General features: G+C 40.9%; 1 protein-coding gene and 1 long non-coding RNA gene across 4 annotated transcripts in view; one reads left to right on the plus strand and one right to left on the minus strand.

Annotated features, from left to right (window-relative positions):
• The first annotated feature begins 894 nt into the window (after positions 1-894).
• LOC116568686 overlaps positions 895-23,866 on the plus strand; it is a 47,802-nt gene continuing 24,830 nt past the window's right edge. Inside the window, exon 1 of the long non-coding RNA XR_004276727.1 lies at positions 895-1,200. This is a non-coding gene — a long non-coding RNA (uncharacterized LOC116568686). The remainder of the gene's footprint in view (positions 1,201-23,866) is intronic.
• The window catches only part of CREB5 (cAMP responsive element binding protein 5), a 403,227-nt gene continuing 397,354 nt past the window's right edge, over positions 17,994-23,866 (minus strand). For all 3 annotated transcript variants that reach the window (XM_032304276.1, XM_032304274.1, XM_032304277.1), the window contains 2 exons: positions 19,802-23,395; positions 17,994-19,753 (listed from right to left, as the gene is read on the minus strand). In XM_032304276.1, coding sequence (XP_032160167.1) covers positions 23,232-23,395 — 164 coding nt within the window. In that variant the 3' untranslated portion in view covers positions 17,994-19,753; positions 19,802-23,231. The remainder of the gene's footprint in view (positions 19,754-19,801; positions 23,396-23,866) is intronic.

Genomic DNA, 23,866 nt, shown 5'->3' on the forward strand with positions numbered 1-23,866 from the left:
CAGAGAAATATGTATACCTCCAACATTATAGAAATTAATGGCATATATTGAAAACATTTATTTCTTTTTTTAAAGATTTTATTTACTTATTTGACAAAGAGAGATCACAAGTAGGCAGAGAGGCAGGCAGAGAGAGCGGGAAGCAGGCTCCCCACTGGCCAGAGAACCCAAAGGGGGCCTTGATCCCAGGACCCTGAGATCATGACCTGAGCTGAAGGCAGAGTCTTAACCCACTGAGCCACCCAGGCGCCTCTTGAAAACATTTCTAAGCGCTCCCTCAGTGCTATGCTGTAGGCTAAGCTATAAGGGGGGCTAGAAATGAGTGAGGTACAATGCCGATCCCATCGATGCCATAATCTGGTGGGACAGAGACCAGCATGTAGAAACAGTGACGTGAAGCACACTGTGAGATGTGCTACAACAGCATATGCAAGTAGAATAGAAGGGTAGATGCATTTCAGTTGGCAATATCGTGGAAAGGCTTTCCAGAAGAATGGCAGTGAGCCCAGGCTCGGAGGATGAGTGAGTTTGGCCGTCTCCCTTGGGGCCGAGGGGTCAGTGGAAGGGTTCCTGGGGGAGGGAACTGTGTGAACAGACTTCCAGGGAGACGGTGCCGGCCTTGTCGGGGTAGTGGCATCAGTGAGCTGGTGTGGGAGCAGAGCATGAGGGTGGGGAGGGGGAGACAGAAGACGCAGAGAGATGGAAGGAGGTAGTTCAGAGTGACCTTGTGCCATCGTCTCTGCAGGCACCAGGGCACTAAATCTGGCTTCTCCCTGGCACACGAGTAAGAGTCATTGAAAGTATAGGAGCTGGGCAGGAGTGTGTGCGCATGTGCGCGTCGGGCAGGAGTGTGTGCGCATGTGCGCGCGCATGTGCGTGCGAGAGGGCGGGACGGGCAGGGAGGGAGGACGCAGAGGAGTTCCGCGCTTGGAGAAGGAGCTGGGTTGGCAACGTGGAAAGTGCGAGGACATGAACGGAAGCAGGGGAGACCAGTGAGCAGGATACTGTAGTAACCCAGCTCAGAGAGAATAAGCTATGAAAACTAAGAGCACTTGGAAAAGAGGAGGCAGATTCAAGTCTTATTACGAAGGCAAAATTGCCAGGGCTCGCTCGTTAGCGCAGGACGTGAAAGCGTAGGATAAAGGTGCCAGGCCCCGCGGCGCGAAGCTGGCCTGAGGTGGAGAACGAGAAGGAACAACCGTGAGTTCCCATGCCTCCCTTCATTAATGCACGCGGTAGACTGTTACTGAGGGGCTCAGGCCCTGAGCTGGGGTCTGGGATACAGTCAAGGATGAGGATAGATAGATACATGCAGCTCCAAGGGCACTGGGAACTGGGGCCAGAGAATCACGAGACTGATTGGGTCCTACATTATGTAGACCTGGGAGTTGTTCTTCTAGAAGTGACTGGTGAATCCAGGTGGCTGAATGGCTCATCCTGAAGAAGTTCATCTGTGGGAAGAAGGTCTCATAAAATGATCTCATTTCCCAGTCCTCAAAGCTTCCTTGAGCCTTAGAATTCTTTTGCTGAGAACAAAGCAAAAAACTGAGAAATAAAGAACAATTGTTTCAGGGCTTCTCCCCAGTCAGGAGGAAGGACCTGCATTATATAAATTGCTATATATTTGTATAAAATATATATATTTAAATATGCATATTAAAATATATATACACATATGCATACATATAATATACAGAGTAACACTGTGTTATATACAATATATATTTATCTTTATATTCTATAATATATAAAAATACAAATATATTTATTTATTTATATACATATATATGTATATATATAATTGTCTTGAATTCAAGATCACCCTTTCTTTGCCTTTTCCTACGATTTCAGTGCTATAGGGTACTTAATCTTTCTTAGGTGAAGCCCTCTAGATTCAGTGACTCTTGAACCTGGGAACTAGTGACTCTTCTTGCGTATCAGCTCTGTAGCCAAGGCTGGATTATTTGCCCAGTCCTTGGAGATTGGTCTAATCAGGTTCACTAATGACTGGATTTTTCTTGGTATTTGGTATTATTATATATAAGTTTTATATAATACATTCTATGTGTATTATATTAATACATATAGAATTTATATATGTATTTATGTAATACATCCTATAATGTATCATATAAAACATATACATTATGTATTTTATATATAATATAATATAATATAGTATAAGTGATACTATAGTATAAATTATACTGTTTATGTTATAAATAAATATAATATAATATAAATATGCAGAACCCAGTAAAAGTAATCAGAGACAATTAAGGGCTCCTTTTTAAAGAGTGTGGAGGATGCTTGGGTTCTGAGCTTGTCGGGGTCCACACCTTGGGAGGCTTTCCTTGCATATCAGCCCTGTAGCCATGGCTGGATTATTTGCCCAGTCCTTGGAGATTGGGCTGATCAGGTTCACTAATGACTAGATTTTCTTGGTGTTTGCTTACATAACACTATCAGGACACATGCGTCTTAAATATTTTATCAGGTTTAAAGGGTAGTTTCCATAACATGGCATTGTATGGCCTGCAGAACAGGCTCAGGAGGGAGGCAGAAGGGTCTTGGCCTGCACTAAGTGACATTCTGATATTAAAAATTTGATTAAGTTGTTAACAAGACTGTAGGTATTAAGACATTGGCTTTCCCTATATCGTAAAGACAGCTATTAAAGCCGAGTGCACTTTACTTAAGTGCATCCCCTCAGCTAGTATAATCTACACCTGAACATAAAAATCACATGGTCCTGACCTGTGTCTATGCTGCCCCCTGGTTCTGGAGAACCAAGCATGGGCTAATTGCATGATTTGGCTGTTTGCATACCAAAATGGAGTTTAGATGCTTCTTAGGATAAGTGAACACTTGGAAGCCAAGTGGAAATTTATCCATTAGCTGAAAAGCTGAATGCACTATAGGATGAAGGAGAGCTGCTCTATCTGATTATTAAGTGTTTTGTAATCTGAAACTCTTAAGTTAACAGGAATAAAATGAAATGAACCAGGAGCAGAATTTTTTTTTTTTAAATCTTGAAAGGAGAGAAGAAACACCACCAGAGAATTGCCAGGATCCTTTTAGGTCTTCTCTAGACAGCTAGCTGATTTAAAAGCAGTGTCTGCTTTGAGAACATTTTCATATAAATGAAAATTTCATGGTTTCCAACCAACTATAATTATCCTAGAACACAGTATTTCTACTTGACTCTTGAAACAATGGAATCCTCAAGTTTGCCTTTGACTAACTAGCTCTGAGTCTCATGATCCTAGTTGGAAATACTTGCCATGAGTATGTTTTAGATTTTTCTGTGGACACTCCTTGGCTCTCTTGGCCTGAAACGCCTTCTCAATGGGTCAGTCTGTTCTTAAATTAAATCAGTAGTTTTTAAATATGAGTGAGCATCAGAATCACCAGAGGGCTTAGGACACATATCGCTGGGCCTCATCCCTGGAGCATCTGGTTTAAAAAGTCCAAGATGGAGCCTAAATTTTTTGCATTTCTTATAGGTTTTCAGGTGCTGTACCTGGTTCCAGGACCACACTTTTGAGAACTACTGAATTTGGAAATTGCTAATCTCCCCTAACAGCACTAGAAAATCCAATAAGCTTTAATGGAAGCTCTTTTCTCATGATAACTGATCAACTCAAAATGATAAAACCTCTTACAATTTTGTATCCATCAGAAAAGTATCTGATTTCTATTAGAAAGGAGACTTTTCACAAGTGCATTTGTGTAGGGTAGTGGTAGAGTATTTGCAACAATATGGAGAAACCTTGAGGACATTATGGGAAGTGAGGTAAGTCAGGAATACAAATCCTGTATGATATGACTTCTATGTGGAATCTAAACAAGCCAACATTCTAAAAACAGAGTAGAACGGTAGTTACTGGGGACTAGATGGTAGGGGCATAGGACACACATTGTTTAAGGTGCAAACGGGCAGTTAGCAGATCAGTAAGCCCTGGAGATCTAATGCACTGTATAGTGAATACAGACAGTGATCTTGACTATAGTCATTAAACTTGCCAAGAGACTAGATCGTAAAAGAAATGATAATTATGTGACCTGACAGAGGTGCTACTATGGCAATCATAATATGTAAATATGTTAAATCCACATTAAATTTAACGATGTTATAAGTCAATTACATCTCAATTAAGAATGAATACAAAAAAGTGGTATAGTGATATAACTTTAAATGTTGGATTCTGTTACCAAGAAAAGGGCTGATTGACTGTTGAAATCTGCCCCCACCCCCGGAAAGATTTATTTATTTATTTGAGAGAGAGAGAGAGAGATGGGGAGGGTCCGAGGGAGAGAGTGAGTCTTAAGCAGACTGCGCTGAGTGCAGAACCAGACTCGGGGCTCCATCTCATGACCTTGAGACCATGACCTGAGCTGAGCTGAAACCAGGAGTCGGATGCTCAACTGACTGTGCCACTCAGGTGCCTCTGACTGTTTGAAATTTCTCTTTGTGAGTTTTATTTATCAGCAGAATGAATTTTCTGCTTTATAAATTTACAATAGATGTTCAGGTTGGATAATATTTCTCAAGGAAGTTAGAACCAAGCACTGGGATGAAAGGAAGGTCTGAGGCAAGTGTCAGAGTGGGGAGTAGAGAAGGAGCACAGCAAAGCTGAATTAGAAATTAGCAGAGGAGGCTGCTTGTCTGTGAGAGAATGAAACCTGCATCTGTGCTGGTGAGTGTATGTGGTCCTCTTAGGCCTTTTGGTTCCTTATCTGTTACTTCCTTTCACGACCGAGGTCTCCACACTGAGGCTACCTGATGGACAAAATCTACCTACACGAGCACTTTTCAAACTTTAACTGCTTATCAGTGACCTGGGTTTCTTATTAAAATGCAGATTCTGGTTCATTCCATCGCGGGGGGGGGGGGGGGGGGGGGGGGCAGAGTCTGGTTTCTAGTCAGCTCACAGGTGATGCCAATGTGGCTGGTGGGTGTTCAGCAGGGCGGTTTTCACGGGTCTGCACCAGTGCTGTCAAGCAGGGCAGAGCCTTAAGGCATCACTTTGCTTTCTTCTGATCTAGCTTCTTGTCTTACAGCCATGCCAGCGATGTTGGGCTTATTTGCATAAGGACTGCCGAGGACTAAGCCTGCGGAATCCTGTTTCTCTCCCTTTGTCTAACTGATCCTGATACTGCCCAGGTCAGAGGTGGAGGCTGTTTAGGAAAAGCTCTCTGTTATTTTTCAAATCACTCGCTAAGACAGGCATCCCACGCTAAATCCTTAGTTTGACTTCACTTTTCAGATGAATCTTACGAGCTGGGTTCTGGGTTTTGGAGTCACCTGAGGGTTTTGGGACCTTCCCCATGATTCTGGGCCACAAAGATGAAAGAAGACAAAGCAGGTGGTGATCCCCACAGTGTCTTGGAATCACCAGCGGCCTGTAGCCTGGGGAATGGCAGGCCAGCTCTCTTCATTCCCCCAAGTGCAGTCCTTTTCAGTGCCTGACATATACCCAGCCCCAAGAGCTGCTGGTCGGGACAGTTTAATACATTTTTATTGAGTGTCTTACGTATTTAGGCACCCATGAGGATGCCTGTCTGGGTTCTCAGGTGGGCAATAACCCAGGAGAAAAACTTGGATGGAAGGGGAATTTGTTTGGGTGAAGCCTGAAAAGAGAGTGTTCTGTTGCTGGGTAAAGGAGCAAATAAACACTGCTGGTGTAAAGGCAATAGGGTGGCAGGAATTGGGGTTATTGGATAAACATTTTTCCTTCTGATCCCTTCAGAATCCACCCCCCACCATCAGGGCTTTGGCATTACTGTCAGGCAAAAATAGATTTAGCTGCTAACATGGGATTTGCAACTTTCACCGACATTTCCTCCAGTCACTATGTTCAGTGATGAGGTTTTGCTGCTAGCACCGGTCAAGTTCAAGTCTCTTAGTCTGAAGGCTTTTCCTCGCCTTTGGAAAACAAGTATTTCCTAAGCCCTGTGCTGGTCTTCACGGAGCATCTCGTAAACCCCTCCCGAGATATACACTGGTGTCCTGATTTTGCAGATGCAGGAACCAAGGCCTTGCGAGGTTAATTGGTCAGGTTAAACAGCCAGTGAGAGAACCAGCATCCAGGCCCAGAAATGCTGACTTCAAGTCCATCGTATTGGCTCTTGGGATTTGTGTACTTAAAAAAAAAAAGGTTCCTCGATGCTTTGTTCATTTGCAACTTCTATTTTTATTGTCCTCGATGAATGTGTTTTGTACTTTACTACTGGGAAGAGCTTTAAAATTGTTTTAAAAATAAATAAAACGAAGTGACTTTGAGGGACTGGCTTTGGAAACTCTCTTGCTTGAATCTAAACATTTTCATCTCTTGTTGGTAAATGCTGTGATGATTTAGTCAAGAGGTGGCTCGGGCACAATTAAGGATTGTCATGCCATCATTAATGTTTAATGCACAGTGTTTGGTTTAGAGACTATTATTGCAGTCACTGGACCTCCTGGTCTGAAGTGCCTGGGATTTGAGAGGCAGGCAGATTAGCCAGGCCCACAAAATGGGCCGCATAACTGGGACAGTGTTGGAAGGTTTACATTTGAATGAACCAAAAAAATCAGTGTGTAATCAGTTTTAATTCACCTCTGACTTCTAGTTAAATGTCACCTTCTCTCCCTTCTCTGTTTCATTTTAAAAGGGAATTTCCTTATTTTGAGCCCTTGTTCTTATGGGCTCAGTTTGGAGGACAAAAATGTATCCAGTTCCTAGGAAAACGGACATAAGAAACCAGTAGGGCCAATAGCACAAACAAAACAAGATGAAACAAAACCCTGGCCTGGAAATCAGGAGTTCTGGTGTCCAGTTTCAGCTTGTGTGATCTTGCATGAGTGGTCTAACCACTTCTGGCCACTGATTCTTTACTGCAGAGTGAGGAAGTTAACCTAGCTGCTCTGTGAAGGTTTCTTCTAGTTCTGAGTCCTACTTTGCTAGTATTCTTCTTTTTTTTTTTTTTTTAAGATTTTATTTATTTATTTGACACAGAGAGAGAGATCACAAGTAGGCAGAGAGGCAGGCAGAGAGAGGGAGAAGCAGGCTCCCTGCTGAGCCGAGAGCCCCATGTGGGGCTCGATCCCAGGACCCTGAGATAATGACCTGAGCCGCAGGCAGAGGCTTAACCCACTGAGCCACCCAGAAGCCCCTGCTAGTATTATTCTTAGCAGACAAAAGCATGCACGTGAATGGGCCTGCCTGCCTCCCTCCTTTCCTTCCTCCTTTCCTTCCTCCCTTCCTTTTTTCCTTCCTTCCTTTCTTTCTTTTGCATTAGTCAAACTAAGTTAACTGCTATTAGAAAAGCACCTTAGTGGATTAACAAAATGAAAGTTTACTTCTTGCTTCTGCAAACTCCAGCATGGCTATTTCTGCTGTGTCAGCTCCCTTGGGTACCTCTCCTATAGGCAGAGACTCGGGAATCTGAGGGAATTTCAAATAGTGCCCCTGCATCTTCCAGGGTTTCAGAATCCTCTGCAGGAGCCTGAGCAGGCGAGCGAAGGGACCTTCTGGAGGATCTTGCGGAGGTTTTAGGGGCCAGAGCACCTTCCCCTGATCCCTGGTCATCACATGTCACATGGTTCCACTTAGATAAAGTGAGCCTGGGAAATGTGATCCTCTGTAATTGCCCAGGATGGAATACGAAGGTTTGGCGAGTGCATAGCATTGTCTCGCCCACAGTTCATTCATTTAATTAAGAGGCTACTTACTATATTAATTAAGAGGCTGCTTACTATGGATCAAGTGCTGTAGTGGACACTGGAACATGACAGACCACTCTCTTCTTATGAATCTTGATTCTAGTGGGGCAAATTATATGTGTGTGTTTACAAAACATGTACATATACAATATGTATGTAGAAAACTATTCATTCTGAGATTGAAAATAATATCATAAGGTAATAGTAGATTTTTTAGGACTTATACCCAAAGCACCATTCTCAAGACTTTATGTGTGTAATTATATAGTTTGTCATTTAACCCTTACAGAAACTCAGGGAAGTAGATGCTATTATTATCCCCATTTTGCATATTAGGAAACTGAGGCACGGAGAGGTTAAAAACCTTGCCCAGCCAGGTTCAGACACCTGGAAAGCGGTGGAGCCAAGCTGCAAATCAAGGCAGTTTGATGCCAGTGCCCACACTCTGGTCTTGCTACTCTGAAATCATGTACCTGACTGGTGGAAACGTTCCTTCCCCGCGACTTCCTTCATACCCATTCATAATTAATTTGCTGAAAATTAAGGAACCTATTGATGGGAATATGTGTGAAAGCACTTTGTAAACCAGGAAACATTATGACCATAGCATGTTGCTTTCTCAAACCACACTTGGCCTTAAAGTCTTTGAAGGCTTCCTGTTGTCTCTTGCTTAAAGTCGAAATTCTTTAGACCTTCACCATCTTGCTTTGGTTTCCGTCTTCACTCCTCATCTCACCCCACCATAAATCATCTCCCCAGAATATGATCCAAATATTCTAGGCCTTTGGTCTCTCTAGTTTCAGTATACTTATACGTCTGGCATTCTGGGCCAGCTCTAGGGTAAATCACCTTTGTGCCCTCCATACTACTGGTATAGTTTAGAGTGTTGGGATCCAGAGCCAACAGCCAAGAAAGAATTCTTGTGACGTCTTCAGTGCTAAAGTGATTTTATTAAAGCATGAGGACAGGACCTGTGGGCAGAAAGAGATGCATTGTAAGTGGCAGGGGTGACTGATTAGAAACATGGGAGCTGGGGGGGTGGGGTAAGGAAAAAGGGAGGTTTTCAAAAGGACTTTCATATGCTGAAGAGGACTCACAAGATCCTGGAGACCTTGCTATGGCCAAGCTAAGGTAGTTTTTCTCTCTAGCAAAGCAGTAACTTTAAGACAGTTGGGAGTTTCCTGGAGGAATGTTATAGTCAGCCTGCCTCAAGGATTTATCAATGGGCTGCAGGTTATAAGGACACTTAATTTTTTTTTTTTTAGGACACTTAATTTTATCTACTTCCTTCTGCCTTTGTATCTTACATCAGTATGGAGGGGAGGGTGGTGTTAGGGCTCCATGAAATTGAATCTATGGGTTTCTGGAAGTTAGGCTATTGATAAGAATGCTTTCTCCATGTAAATCACTAGGACATTTGTAAACTGAGGGAGGCGCCTTCCTGAGGGACTGTGATCTCTATTAGTGAACTATTTGTTCTTCCCTTCCATTAATTTTAGCACACCTGGGTGTCTGCTTTGTCCTCAGCTTGTCTTCTGCTCCCTCATCACTAGCACAGCATATGTGCTAAATAAATGTGTGGCAAATTAAATGGCAGGTAGGAAAGTGAGAAGGAGAGCCATAGATAATACAAAATTTAAGGTGATCAAGGCAGACTCAGTTCCCCTCATGAGATGCAGATGGGTTTTGCACCAGGAATTTTCCTCTCGAAACTCTTTGTTCTCAGGGGCTGGGAGATGGCAAGAGAACACCACCAAACAATGTGGCCATCCCAATTCAGCTAGAATGCTTGGCTTGGCTTATGCCTGGCAAAAAAAAGAAAAAAAAACTGTTCAAAATGGAGTTATTCTGTAATGTTGTTATTAAGGTAATTGAACCATACAGCAAGACATCTGGAGAAAGGAGCTGTGCATGGAGAAGCGTCACTTAATTACTTTGTACTGGGGGCCAAGTCTTAGCATACCTTTAAATGAGAGCTAAGGAAATAAGCACACAATTACTCAATGCCCTGAAATGAATACAATGGAAACTTAGAAGCACTGTGGCGGATGGATGCTGGTGGCTGCCCAGCTGCCATTCATTCTCCATGTCTTTGCAAAAGATGACCTCGCTGCCTTTAGGATGGTGGCATGTCCACCCCTGGGAATGGATGGTAGGTCTCAGCCAGTGCCTCAAAACATTTTTCATGACTTGACACATGGAAAATGATTAAATTTGCACAGTTCTCTGTGCTAACCTGGAGGGGATTTGGAGGCATCAGTATGGGGCTTGGAGAAAACAAACCAGTATACTTTTTGTGTATATTATATAATTATGATAAGAAAAGTAAAAAAAAAATTACAAAGAAATGAATTATTAAATTTGGATAAAATTCCCAAATAAAATATTTTCCAGTTTTTTTTTTTTTTTTTTTTTAATGAGAAACTCAAGTTTGCATCCACAAACCTAAATTTTAATAATCAGATTTCAGGGTTGAAATGATTAAATATAATTTCTCCTCCAGTGGGGTTTTTTTTTTTTTTTTGGACAATCTCTTCAAATTCATGAAAGTCATCACAATTTTGCTTATTCAAATTGGTGACTAAAAAAAAAACTAGAACCACATTTATAGCAATTCAAAATTTATAACAGCTGAAGTCTAACATTCTTTTGACAGATACAATGTTAAAGTTTTCTGTAATAAAGTGAATGTATTCTAAATCCAAACTTCTCATACCAAGGATCTAAAAATCATGATGAAGCTGTGATTTGCAGAACATGTAAATGGGAATGTGCGAGAGCGCTCTGTGAACTGGAAACTACTGAAACATGATGTGTTGCTTCCTCAGACCACACCTGGCCTTGGGTAGGTTGGCTGTTACCAAAATGGTACGCAACTGCACATGGACGGAAGTTTCTGATGTAGGGGAAGGCTGAAATTGGAGTAGTCAACAAGACTTGGTCCTACTAGGAGCCCCTGTTTGACTTCCCTGATTCCCAGTCACAATTGAGGCTCTGCAGTTTCCTTGAACACCTGCTCTCGAACCCTCTCTGACAGCCCCCAGACCACTTGTCCCTGCACACCACTGCAGACTCTGTGCCTGCTGCTCCAGGGCCTGACTCCGTGGCCAAGCTCAGCACATGGTCAGCAAGAGCCAAATGCTACTTCCCGTGCTCACCACCTGAAGGGAGTACGGGGTATGTCATTGGACACCACTCTCTCAGGCCATCCTGCAAGATGTTCTGGAGGACCATGTTTGAAGTCAGAGACAGCCAGTCAGAAGGCCCTGCTACACCAGGAGATGAGATCCATTTACTGTAGCTGACCTGTAACCCAGAGGCCTTATGCAACACAGCATACTAGTTGGGAAACTTGGTTCTAAGAAGGCATGATGGTCCTATTTCTCACTCTCATGCCTCTTTTAAAGCTAGGAGTGGTCAGATGACCTAATATTAGCTAGTGTAAATATGGATTGACCAGGGGAAGAGGGGTCCTGGGATAGTATTGTTTTCCAAATAAAAAAGGACAATAGGTAGTGTGCCTGGTATTGATCATTCTGCCTTCTTTCTACCTTGACTGGAGATGTGCTCTAGAGTATCAGCAGCCATCTTGTAACCAGGAGGTAAGAGGTATGGAGAGGTCAAGACTATTGTAGAGCTGCTGGGGCTGACATCATTTGATTTCCAGATCAGTGCCAAGAGTCCTAACTCTAGGACTCCTATTATGTAAGAAAAGTAAACCCCTATTTGTTTCAGCCACTGAAAGTCAAGTTGTCCATTATTTGCAGTCAAAATTATTACTTACACAAACATTTTATTATGTACCTTAGGACATATGGGGAATGAAAGACGTTAGAGTTCTTTATCCATTCATTAAAGTATTTATAACAGTTCCATTTCTAGGCAAATACAATGCTAGCTTTGCAGATTTTCCTTAAGCAGAAAAATAGTATGGATGTCCTTCAATACATATAGCTTGTAGGTCTAGGGAGCCACCTCCAACGCATATTCAAATGTCATAATGTCCTGGTGTGTGGAATGAGAATGAGCTGCATCTGCTTGGATTGGCTGGGGACGTGACATCTCCTTTCCTCCATCAGTATGGTAGACACTCAAAAAGCTGAAGAAGTCCTTCAAGTGGTTTCTTATGGTAGCTTTAGGAATAGAGCATTAACTAGACCTTTATTGCTTCCAAGAGACCCTCCCCTGAACTAGCTCAAGCAAAAGACAAGATTTTTCAGACGGACCTGGATCTATCTGACAGTAAGACCATGCTGGGAGGAGGGGCATGGTTGCAGTGAACCATTAAGAAACAATTATTTCCAGAACTCTCTTTCTGCCTCTTGCTTCTGCTTCTGCTCCTCTGGTTTTATTTCTCTCTTGCTCTAGACTGAGTTCCCTTACCTGGCAGAAACTTGGATCCTGGTAGCTCCTAAATTTTTGCATATTTTTTATTCTAAGCTACCAGAGAGAGAGAGAGAAAGAGAGAGAAAAAAGAAGAGACCGACTCTCTAGGACTCCCATCTAAGTATCTCGTTGCTGGGGCTCACTGTTCCCTTGGAAGTTAGGAGCAGAGTATTGAACTAAGAAGCTATGGCCAGAGGGCTGAGCCATGGAATATCCTGGAGGAGTCAGATAATAGAAAGGGGGAAGAGAAATTTCCAGAGAAATGTGTGGTAGTGGTATTAGGCTGAATTCTGTAGATAGACACCACAGAAATAATTCCTACTTTACTCCATGTGTGTTTATACTGACAAAGGAGATAAGTTAGGAACAGAAATCTGTGTTTGTTTAAGGTCATGTAGGAAAGAAATGGGCAATTTGGTATTAAAATGAAGAATTTTTAATTCTGACTTCAGGTTGTTATATTCTTTTAAGCTCTTGTTCTAGTCTTCTTTGTGACAATTCTCTTGCTTTCTTGGAGGCTTATTGATAAAAACTGCCCTGTTTCCTTGTCATAAAGGCTTTGTTATCATAGAACCTGAGGGAGTTTTTTTTTTTAAGATTTTATTTATTTATTTGACAGAGAGGGATCACAAGTAGGCAGAGAGGCAGGCAGAAAGGCTCCCTGCTGAGCAGAGAGCCCAATGCTCCTGGGATTCTGGGCTCGATCCCAGGAGCCTGAGACCATGACCTGAGCCCAAGGCAGAGGCTTAACCCACTGAGCCACCCAGGCGCCCCTAACCTGAGGGAGTTTTAAGACAAGAGTGTTTCTTTCTTTCTTTTTTTTTTTTTTTAAAGATTTAATTTTTTATTTGACAGAGATCACAAGTAGGCAGAAAGGCAGGCAAAGGGGGAGGAGGAAGCAAACTCCCTGCTGAGTAGAGAGCCTGAGATCATGACCTAAGCTGAAGGCAGAGTCTTAACCCACTGAGCCACCCAGGTGCCCCATAAGAGTGTTTCTTAACCTCACCTAGGAGACATTATGCTGACATCCTTACAAACACAAAGACACTGGAATCGGGTATGGAGATTATATATTAAAAAAATATATAGCAATAGTCTTTCTTGGAAAGTGTAAGTATAATTAGCTCAAAGCAAGAGAATGGGAAATCCTGGTAAACATGACAAACTAAAATCATTCTCACTCTTTTTGTTGGTTAGTTTTTATACCAACTGAGCCATAATATCCAGAAAATTTTTTAGCTTGATAAAATTACTTTTGCTTAATCTCTAGTGGATACTCTATTTGTTTCAATTCCAAGCTTTCAAATAAAACGATAATTCATTAACCATTCATTCATTCAACAAACATTTCTTAACATCTGCTCTATGCCCATCTTCACATTTATCTCCTCTCTGTACTTTTTTCTCTTGGTATATTTTAAGGGTAAATGACTACATTTTTACAAGTTGTTTGAGACAGAACAACAATTTCCCTTTAGCAATCATTTTCTCCTCAGTCCCTTTTTGGAAATCCAGTTCTGCCCCTGGAAGTAGGAGCTTTCAAAGCATGCAGCCCCACTTTCCTAGACACAGTTGATTGTGCTAGGATTAAATGCCTGACCCAATCCAGTCAATGAGATGCTCTCTTCCGGGAAATCAGAGTAGAAAGATAGAGACTTGAGTTGATGTTGTTGTTTGAACTAGAAAACCAAAGATATGCTGGAGGCTGAGGCTGTCATTTTGGAGCAGAAATGATGGGCCCACATGGAAACAAGTTAAGTGAGTACACACACCAGTTTGCAGAGATGGAGAGAAAGGGAGAGAGAGAGAGAGAAGCAGACACAGAACAGAATGAGGAATGATACAGCCCTGAGAGAGACAGACAAGCCAGAGAGATGAGCTATTTTAATGACTTTCCAGACTTGTTGGGATAGTTGCTACAGTACCTTGGCTGGGCTCCATGAGCGACCTCTTACATCCTTAGAAGTCCAACTTCACTCAAGCCTCCTTGGCAGAGTTTCTTTTTCTTTAAGCAAATTCTCTCTTAAGATTGATCAATGTCAGCAAGCCAACTTAACAGAAGAGTGCTCATTTAAGATAATGCAAATGTAGTAATAGTAGATCACAGATTTATCCTGTGTGTATACAATCATGCTCAGATACTCAGAACTATTTTCTTGCTTATATGAAGGAATTAAAGAAATGTGAATGTAGGATCTTCCTTTTTTATTCATTTAAAAAATATGTAGGCAGCTCTCTTTCAGGGAAGTGCAAGTGACTTATAGGGGACCTTTTATAGCGCACTGGGTCTATGTTGATTTATGGAAGATTGCTGACAATGCTGTGATTCAGTTTCCGGTCGGTACAAGGAAATATGATACAAGCAAAGACACAGTACCTGACAACAGATAGAATGAAACTTAGTGGTTACTAAAAGATTTACGAATTACTTTCCAGGTTTAAATATGACCATTTTCAATATTATTATTATTATTTTTCTAGGTCTACTAGCTGCTATTTTTAATTTTTTTATTATTTTTAAAAAACATTTTATTTATTTGACACAGAGAGAGAAATCATAAGTAGGCAGAGAGGCAGACAGAGAAAGAGGGGGAAGCAGGCTCCCCACTGAGCAGAGAACATAATGCAGGGCTCAAACCCAGGACCCTGAGATCATGACCTGAACCAAAGGCAGAGGGTTAACCCCACTGAGCCACCCAGGTGCCCTGCTACTATTTTTTAGATGAGATAATCGATCCAACCTTTCAGTCATTTTGAAAAACCATCTATAGTTGTTAAAAGATGTAGCTTCTAAAGTGTGCAAGCCTAAAGCCAGACTCTATATTTTAAAAATCAATATATTGTTTTTTCTCTTTTGAGGCCTAATTTTCACGCCTGTTTTGATAAAATCAGCATTACTGCAATGAGAACAGATCTCACAAAGTGTCTTGTTTTCAATTACTTTGAAAAGGGGGCTCATTGTGTTTTGGAGTTTTATGATCTCATAGCGAAGATACTTAGGTTCCAAACCACAAGGCAGGTTGTGTTGATAAAACACTGTTTTTGTTGGATAAGAAAATATGTAATGCAAAATTAAAATGTGATCCAGGGACCAACCAATAACTGACCACAATAACGAGTGTAAGATAAAAGGACATTACGAAGCTCCAGAGACAAAGGGATGAAACGGAATGGAGATTAGAGCTGCCTATCTTCAAAGTATAAATGTGGGATCATAACAATTTTTTTTTTTAACCAATAGTAATGGCTTTGAAATTGCAAATGAGTGTGGGATGGGCATTAGAAAGACTCTCTTGGGAACTATGAGTGTAGTGAGTGGTCTAATGTAAATGTAACAGATGGGATTACCATTAGAACAGCAGTCATCTTCTCCACCCAAATTGTTGTTTCTGTCCCAATTTCAAATATCCTGTAGGGCTATGTGTCAGATGACACATCCTGGTACTTGATTTTAAAATATGACTGTTGCAGCCACAGGACCAGGTGGTTGGGTTAGAGTGTTCTGAGATCAAGAAAGAAGACAGAAAGGAAACAAAAGCTTATCCATTCCCCAAATGTTTTTTGTGGGCCCATTGTGTTGTGTTCTAGATCTTGGGTCATAAGGATGAACGAAACAGAAAATGCCCTTGCTCTTGTGGGGCTTACATTCTACTTAAAGGAGACAATTAAAAAAAAAATAACAGCAATTAAAAAAAAATAAAAGTTATGTTAGAGGTTGGTAAACGTTATAGAAAATAAAATCTGTGCTAGGCAGGTGAGAACGAGAATTGAAGGTGGAGTAATTTTATATAGGATGGTCAGGAAAGGCTTAAAGAGTTGGGAGGCAGATGAGGAAGTGATGCTTACATTTGGGAGAAGAATATTCTGGGTAGAGGGAGTGTTTGAGGAATCTCGGGCGTATCAGTGGAGCTGGAGAGGTGACGGGTAGGGGAGGAAAATCGGAGGAGATGAACTCAGGGAATTAATGAGGGGGCAGGTCACAGAGGGCCTTTACAGACTCCGGAGTAAGGAAATTGGTTTTTGCTTTGGACCAGGGGTGAAGTCCTTATAGGGTTTTGAGCAGTGGAGGGACACGGTCTGATTTCCCTTTTCAAAGGTTCCCTCTGGCTGCCAGTTAGAAGAGTGTTGCAATAATCCAGGTGAGAGGTGTTGGTAATTTGGACAAAGCTATAATAGTAAAGTCAGAGATCTGTGGTGGTTCGATTCTGGCCACGCTGATGGATCAGACATTGAATGTAAGGCAAAGAGAAGAGTGACTAAGACATTTAGTGAAAGAAGCAGAGGGAAAGAAAGAAGGGGAAGGAAGGGAGGGAGTTATCTTGAAGAGTGCATACCTAAAGGGGCTAAGACCTTAGTTAGGACTTCTCTGGAAGCCAAGGAGAGAACTCCAGGATTTGATTACCTGAGTGGCCAGCATGTGTTTCTTGGCTCCTAGACATCTTGAACATGAACTTATGCTGGCTGTTCTTCTTGAATGCTAAAATCTGTTGGCCCCAAAGCAAAGTTTAGTTGTGTTGCCAACCCACTATGAATGTGTTAGACTGGTTGCCTCAACTGGGAAGTTGGATGGAGGAGGCAGTGGGAGCACAGTGGTGGTCTAGGAAGGAGAAAATCTCACCTCCTTCTGTCCCTAGCGAATCGTAACCCTGAAAGACCAAGCCTTGAGTTACAAGGCAGGAATGAGACCATGTGCAGAACAGATACCATTATCCCCAAACCCGAATTTCATCATACAAAAGTTACATGTATTATTTGCATTTGAGTGCTTTATTATATTGGAATTGCAGTGATATTATTAACATTTGTACAAATGCACAAAATCTTGTCTCCTCTTGCTCGAAAGAGATGTAAAATCTGACCTAGTTGAACAGTCTTCATGAACTCATTGTCCATTGGTAACAATAAATGTGTTCACGATGCAACAAAAAGCTTAACATAAAATTGAACATATTAAATGCTGTAGCAAGTATTTACATGTATGTACTCCCATTTTTTTTTTCTCCTTCCAGTAAGGAAGGTGGTTGCTTTACAAATAGACAGACAAACATAAATGCTTTGCTGTTTACAATTACAAACAACCCCCCCAGTCCAGAACTTAAAGTGACAGCACCTTTTTTTTGGGGGGGGGGGACTTCCTTAGTTAGCACTTATTTTCCACAAGGCTAAACTTTTTTTTTTTTTTTTTTAAGTTCTAGTTTTGGATAATATTTATATTCCAATTGTCCTAGAACGTTGTGTTTGAACAGAGCCATTTTTCTGGGCCTTTTCAGAAGATCCTAAACCCCAGGTCCTCTCCAGGGAGATTTCAAGCTTATCATTTCTCTTAGCCAAACCTCAAAATGCAGAACTCCTCTCTCTGAGGCAGGTGTGTTTAGCAGAATGTAGAAGGAAAGAGGGTGAGTAGGTCTTCTCTTCCACTGGCTGGCTGGTTAGAAAGGACCCCTTCTCTGAAGCTCCCTCCACTGCAGCACGGCTGAGGCTGATACCTTCCATTCTCTCCTGTCAATGGCATTGGTATTCTAAAGGAGCCAACTAGAGTCTAATGAGCTTATTGTGCATAAGATTTTAACAATATAGTTAAAGCTAATTTATTCAGATTCCACATTCTCAGTCCTGAGGCTAAAATAATTCTCTTTTTCAAAAAATCCTAGAAAGTTCTATAATATGAAACTCAAGGTAGGAAATTCTAAATGGCTTATGAAGAGCTTTCTAAATCCTGATTTTTAATGAGCTACATATTATAAGTTGGGCGAAATATAAGAGCTAATCGTTACTGATTCCCCTCTGATGATAAGCTTGGAAACGTATCAGAGTGCCACTTAAGAATATTAATCATTTAACAAATGCTGGCAATTTGGCCTTACCCCCCTCTTCAACTTGTGGTAAATAGTTTCTTTTTTTAAAAAATAGACAATTTATAAGGAAAAAAATATATAAACACTCTTTAAGCAATTTGGCTATAAGCATTACATCACTGAAAAACTCCACAAGAAATAGTAAAATATTTTGAGTGGACATACACTTTTTCACTTTCACAACATCATGAGTTAGGGTTTTTGTTTTTGTTTTCATTTCTTTGTTTTGGTATTGAATTTTACTGGTAAGTTTATTGCTCAGTGTCTTCTTGTCCTTTCTCAGATTATCATTGTAAAACACAGGTGCTGTCCCTAATTATGTCACAAGGCAACATTGTATTTTTGAGACCCAGGAATGAAATAGGGCCACTACTACTTCCGCAGCCTCAGAGAGACGACGGCTGGACCACAGTCCACATGCACCATGGTGCACAAAAGAGTAAGTCTCCTGGCTCATTCAGGACACTTTGGTTTGGAGGATGAGATAGAAAATTCTTAAGTATAGCTTAGCTGCTGCCTCACATCTGTTGCATAATATAACTTTTTTTTTTTAAACATGCTATGAATAAAGGGTTAAAGAGTATAAACTGGCTCTTCTTCTTAGTTTTCTCGTAGCAGGCTTCATCTAGGCTGACATGAGGAACATGTCTTTGCTAGGCTACTAAGGAACACAAGCACATGTACCTGGTGCAAATATTCTGTAAAGTATTTTAAATGATGCAGCTCAGAGCCTGAGGGGAAGGGTGGGGAGTCGAAAGAGGAGAGCAGAAGGCAAGTCTGAGGAAAGGGAGGGTCTTTGAGAAAGAACCAGAGAAACAGGGATTGAAAAAGCTAAAGTGCAATTTTAAAATATAAATTATTTTAAAAGCAGAAGAGAGACTCTAAATTGCTACTGTTCGCATAGGCACAGTTTTATTCAAATTTAAATGGGTTGTTTCCTTTTCCTTCTCAGATATACTGCATAATGGAACTTGAATGGCTTAAAGCTACGGCACATTGTTTGGGACTGGACAAAGAGAGCACTAAGGAAGCTGAATAGTGCAAGGCATTCTAGGAAATCGGGTGGGGTGGAGAGAAGCAGAGATGAAGTTCCTACACTTTTATAAGAAAGCTGTTCCAGTTATAGTTACTGATTCCCTTTAGCCGAACTCTGCTTCCTAAAGGAAAGAGCTTACTTTAAGAATTAAAAAAAAAGAAAAAAAAGAGAAAAGAATGTTTTAAAAAACCGTTCAGAACATAGATTAAAAAATAACTCACAGAGCAATAAAAATCCTTGAAATTTCTATGCACAGAGATCTAAGCAAAATACTTCCACCATATGATGGAGAACAGCCATTTGAAACCCTGAAAAATGAAGATATACACAACTAGAGTAGTTTATTATGAACTAATACTTTAAAAACAAGTAGATCCTACAGAAGAATACTGTTCAAATGGAATGTTTCAAAATAACATTTATTAATAAATATCTTATAAAATTCTAAATTAATAGATTCCTGTTCAAATTTTGCTTTGGTCCTTGAATTCCACTGTATACACACATACATACAAATATATTTTCTTCGATGGTTTTTATTAACCAAAGAGAAGCACATTCTATCCTAACTGGATGGCTAGTTTGATAGCAATTACTGATGCTTAAAACTCCCCAGCCAAAGGCTGATCTTTCACCGCAGCTGGTTTCAGATTTTAATGGCAAACTCAACTGACACACTAAAATTGATGTAACAGCGACCCAACTCCCTGAACATCCATCACTGACACCCCTCTGTTCAGAACAGGTGCTGCATTTGATTTCTCTGACCAGCTAGGCTCCAAAGAGCCTTTGCTCCAAGTGAGTCACCCAAATTATCACCGTTCATTCAGTGACACCACAGACACTGCCATCTCCCACGGGCCATGTGAACACTGGCACTCGCGCACACTAACATGGAGGTAGGGAGGGGTGAATGGGGGTGTAAAGGGAAAACATCAGCTTAAGACAGACTTTAAAATGAGTACGTTCATCCTTAGTTAGGATTTACTCCACCTGTCCTGGCGTCATATGTTGGGAAATGTCTTAAGAAGAAATACAATGTGAACGCCTCAATTTAGGATCACCTGGTAAAAATGCCATCGGGGTACCTAAGTCGGGTCCCATCACAGAAGGCAAGGGAAGCACTGTAGAAATTTTCAGATAGGCTGGCAGTGACTTCAAAGGCAGATGCTGCCAATAAAAAAACCCACACGTGAATGAGGAGAGGCAGTGTTGTAGGGCCCTTCCTTCCTCAGGATGGGTGCTCTGAAGGTCATTACACTGGCTCGGTGAAGATACAGGCGGATGACCCAGGAGTTGAGTGGGAGAGGAGAATAGGGCAGAAAAAAAAGATGTTTTCCCAGATTGGCAAAAAATGAAGGGCACAGAGGGGTTTTTCAGGCAGACTAATTGTTTCATGGTCTGGTGCAGGCTGGACCTTCCAGTGAACTACTTAATATTGATAAGCTGAGTGTGGATTTGACCAACAAGCCTTTCTGTTCAGGGTTTCAAGACACTCTGACAACGAGCTGGCATCTTTCATTTTACTGTATTTCCACACTGCTAATGAACATACCTAAAGGCTCTAAATATAACAAGAAGACAGTTCATTCTACTTGTACATTGAGGGCTGTTTGCTAATGTGTGTGTGTGTGTGTGTGTGTGTGTGTGTGTGTGTGTGGTTGGTTTGCCTACTTAGCATAAAAAACAGACATAATTGAGCTCTATATAATGCACATCAGTCAAACTGTCAAGTTGCTGAATTAAGAAAACTCAAGCAAGTTCTTCACTACAGAGGCTTTCAGCTTAACAACTAAATATTCAATCAAGAGGTGGAACAGAAGTAAAGTAAACCATAATTTTAGTGACAGCCCATTCCCTGGATATTCTGATATTACCCGTGGATTTTTAAAAAATCCATTTCATTAAGTGCTATGCATGCAATAAAGAAAGAAAAGTTTTTGTTTACTTAAAGCAAAAAATAAGAAAAACATAAAAAATTTAAAACCCAAGCAAACATTTCAATGAGTTCTTTTTCTTTTTTAGAGAGACACATACATGGTCCTAGAAAGGAGTTTTGAAAAAATTAAATTTAATAACAGAATACAGATATATCTTAAATATTTCTTAGGAAGCCAGTTAGGTTCAACCGTTCAGCTGTTACTGCTGGGATGCGAAGTAAAACAACTATGGATTCAGTTTTTAAAATACTTAAAAAAAGATATGTTTGTCTAAAATATAATAGAAAATCCTTTGCATATTTTTCTTTTCTTTAAAAAAAATTTTTTTTTTGTTTGTGAGTGTGTGTTTGTTTTGTTTTTGCTTTTGTTTGGATTTCTAGATCACATAGCCAGTCATGAGTTTCTCTGGACACTCAAAACTTTCTTTTGAAAGCACTGCATACATTAAAAAAAATTGCTGATAAATACTGATTTGAAAAGTAAGTTTTTCGATAAAACTGAAACTAGTTATAAAAATCATGCTTCATGACCCTTATATTTTTTTTCTCCAAAATAGATTCTTAGGCTATAGTGAGAGATAAACACATAGACACACACCATACATGTCTTTCCCTTTCCCGAACGCTTATAAAAGCTACACCTTTTGTAAAATAATATTATTTTAAATCCCATGAACACACATACACACATGTGCACACGTGTGCACACACACACACACACACACACACTCTCACTCTCTCGTGTTAGGTCAAGCATTCAAATGGAGATGAAACACCAGCACCTGTCTAGACTGCTAGAGGGAAACATTAGTCCCTGTTACTTGTGAGATGTGATATTAAAACATTGACACAGTAGAATGGCTTGTTTCAAGGAGGCACAACTGTGGTTCGGGACTATCTACTTTCCATAATAGGCAAGTCGATGAAAGTCGTTGGAAATATAAATCAGAATTATTCAGAAGAGTGGAGTAGCCACATCCATGGGATTCTTTCAGCAGCCAAAGAAGGCTTTGGCTGTTCTGGGAGGGCTGAAAGCACCCCTGTGGAAACATTAGTTTTCTCTTTCTCTTTGTTTCTCCAGTGGTACGTCTACTTTCACCCACCAGAACAGCAAAGCCAGTTCCATAGGCTTAAAAGAAAAAATAATAATAAATCTTAGTCTATTAGCAGCTGATGATTGAACAATGTAATATGTGTAGTGAATAGAGCCCTTCTGAATTATTATATAGCATATGGATTTTCAACCTTATAGACAGGCCATATAAACCAGTTGTAATTCGAGGGTGTGATGTTATAGCCTGCATCATAATCTGGACCTTCACAATCGAGGCTTAGAAGTCTCCCTTCCCTGGTGTCTCCACAGCTGGCATTCAACAGTGCCTCACCTATGGCTAAGCCACCTTTTATTTGCTCTGATTATTAAAAACATTAAATCAGGAACATTAAACATCTCCTGCTTACTATTTTGTAAAAAGCAAGAGGTGAATGAACTCCAGCTGTGGGTCACGGGCAGGGAAAGCAATGGCTAGATCCATATTTTTGAGATTTGCTTTTTTTTTTCCTCTTTAAGCATTATTTTTTTCTTTATGTGCAATTCTAAAGGGGGAAACATAAAATAGCAGAAAGTAAAAATAAAGAGTTCATAGGGAGCCCGGGAAAAAAGTGGAAATGGAAAGGAAGATTGGAGGAAATCAGAGGATAATTCAAGGAAGTGGACCAAGGGGAGGAGGTGGAGGGGGGTGAGATGCTCGGTGGCTTTATTTGGACATCAGTGGGTCTTATGATTTTTTGTAGGAAGAGACAAAATTATGGAAAAGGCTCTGTGTTTATCTGGAATTCTGGCGACATCACGGCACAAACCCGATGTGTGTTACAATGTCATGAGACTCACCACCCAGTTACCTCGCATCCATTTACGTGACATCTAGGTTATGCCTCATTTTGGCTAAAAGCTGCGGCTTAACAAGGTTTGATGTTTCAAGCAAAGGGTTGGACTGATAAGAATGAAACCGTGTCTATATACAGAAAGAGTTCAGTTTATAAACAAGTTAACTGGTACCAGAAAATTGGAGAAAAGCACCAAAGCATTTCCCAAGCTGACAGATTAATTAATTGCATAACTCCCTTTTTTTCTTATATAACTAAGTATAAAAGACGACATTTCCATAATAACTATAAAAATGAAAGCCAGTCTCTGAAGGGCTGAGGAGTCTTCCAGGTCTGAGTTAATTCTAAAAATGCCCTTAAAAGAAAGGACGCATGATATGCGACAGCTCTTCTTGGAGGCAAGGTCTGACCCACCGGCAGATTTTAAAGGATGGGATTCAGGTCTGTTCTGTGAGTGGTAAGCTGACTGAGGGTGGAGCTTCCCACCACCTCGCTCACGGCAGAGGAAGTGGTGATGGTATTGTGTTGGATGACCTGCTGCTGAGAGCAAGCTGGGACCGGACTGGCAGGAGGGCTGCTCTCTGGACCTAGGAGAAAACACACACACACACATACCAATATAGCTCTTCTTGGGTGGACCTGTGGGCCACTCAGGCAGACATTACTACGCATTTACTAGAGATAGAAGAGTTTCACACATTTGCTCCTGGACGTTAATTTCAAAACTTTATTTTAAACTGTAGTCAAAAGCTATGCCTTCCCACTTTATAGCTACAAGCAAAGCCATGCTTTCTATACCAGCAACATGATTTCATGTGTTCGAGTCTTGGGATGTAAACTTCCCCATGTTTGTATCTTCAAATAGCCATCCATATATCAAATGTGGAAAAATACTCACATGTGGTGGGAGAATCTGTGTTGCTCAATCTAAAAAATTATTTGAAAATAAATTGACCTTCAGCCATGAATCCCTGCTCCTCCCACCATCCCCCACTCAGCTAGTATTTAACTTACTGACATTCCAGATGCAGAAACTGGGGTCTAGAGAAAGGGATTCA

This window comes from Mustela erminea, chromosome 11, assembly GCF_009829155.1.
Source record: "Mustela erminea isolate mMusErm1 chromosome 11, mMusErm1.Pri, whole genome shotgun sequence".
Lineage (NCBI taxonomy): Eukaryota > Metazoa > Chordata > Mammalia > Carnivora > Mustelidae > Mustela > Mustela erminea.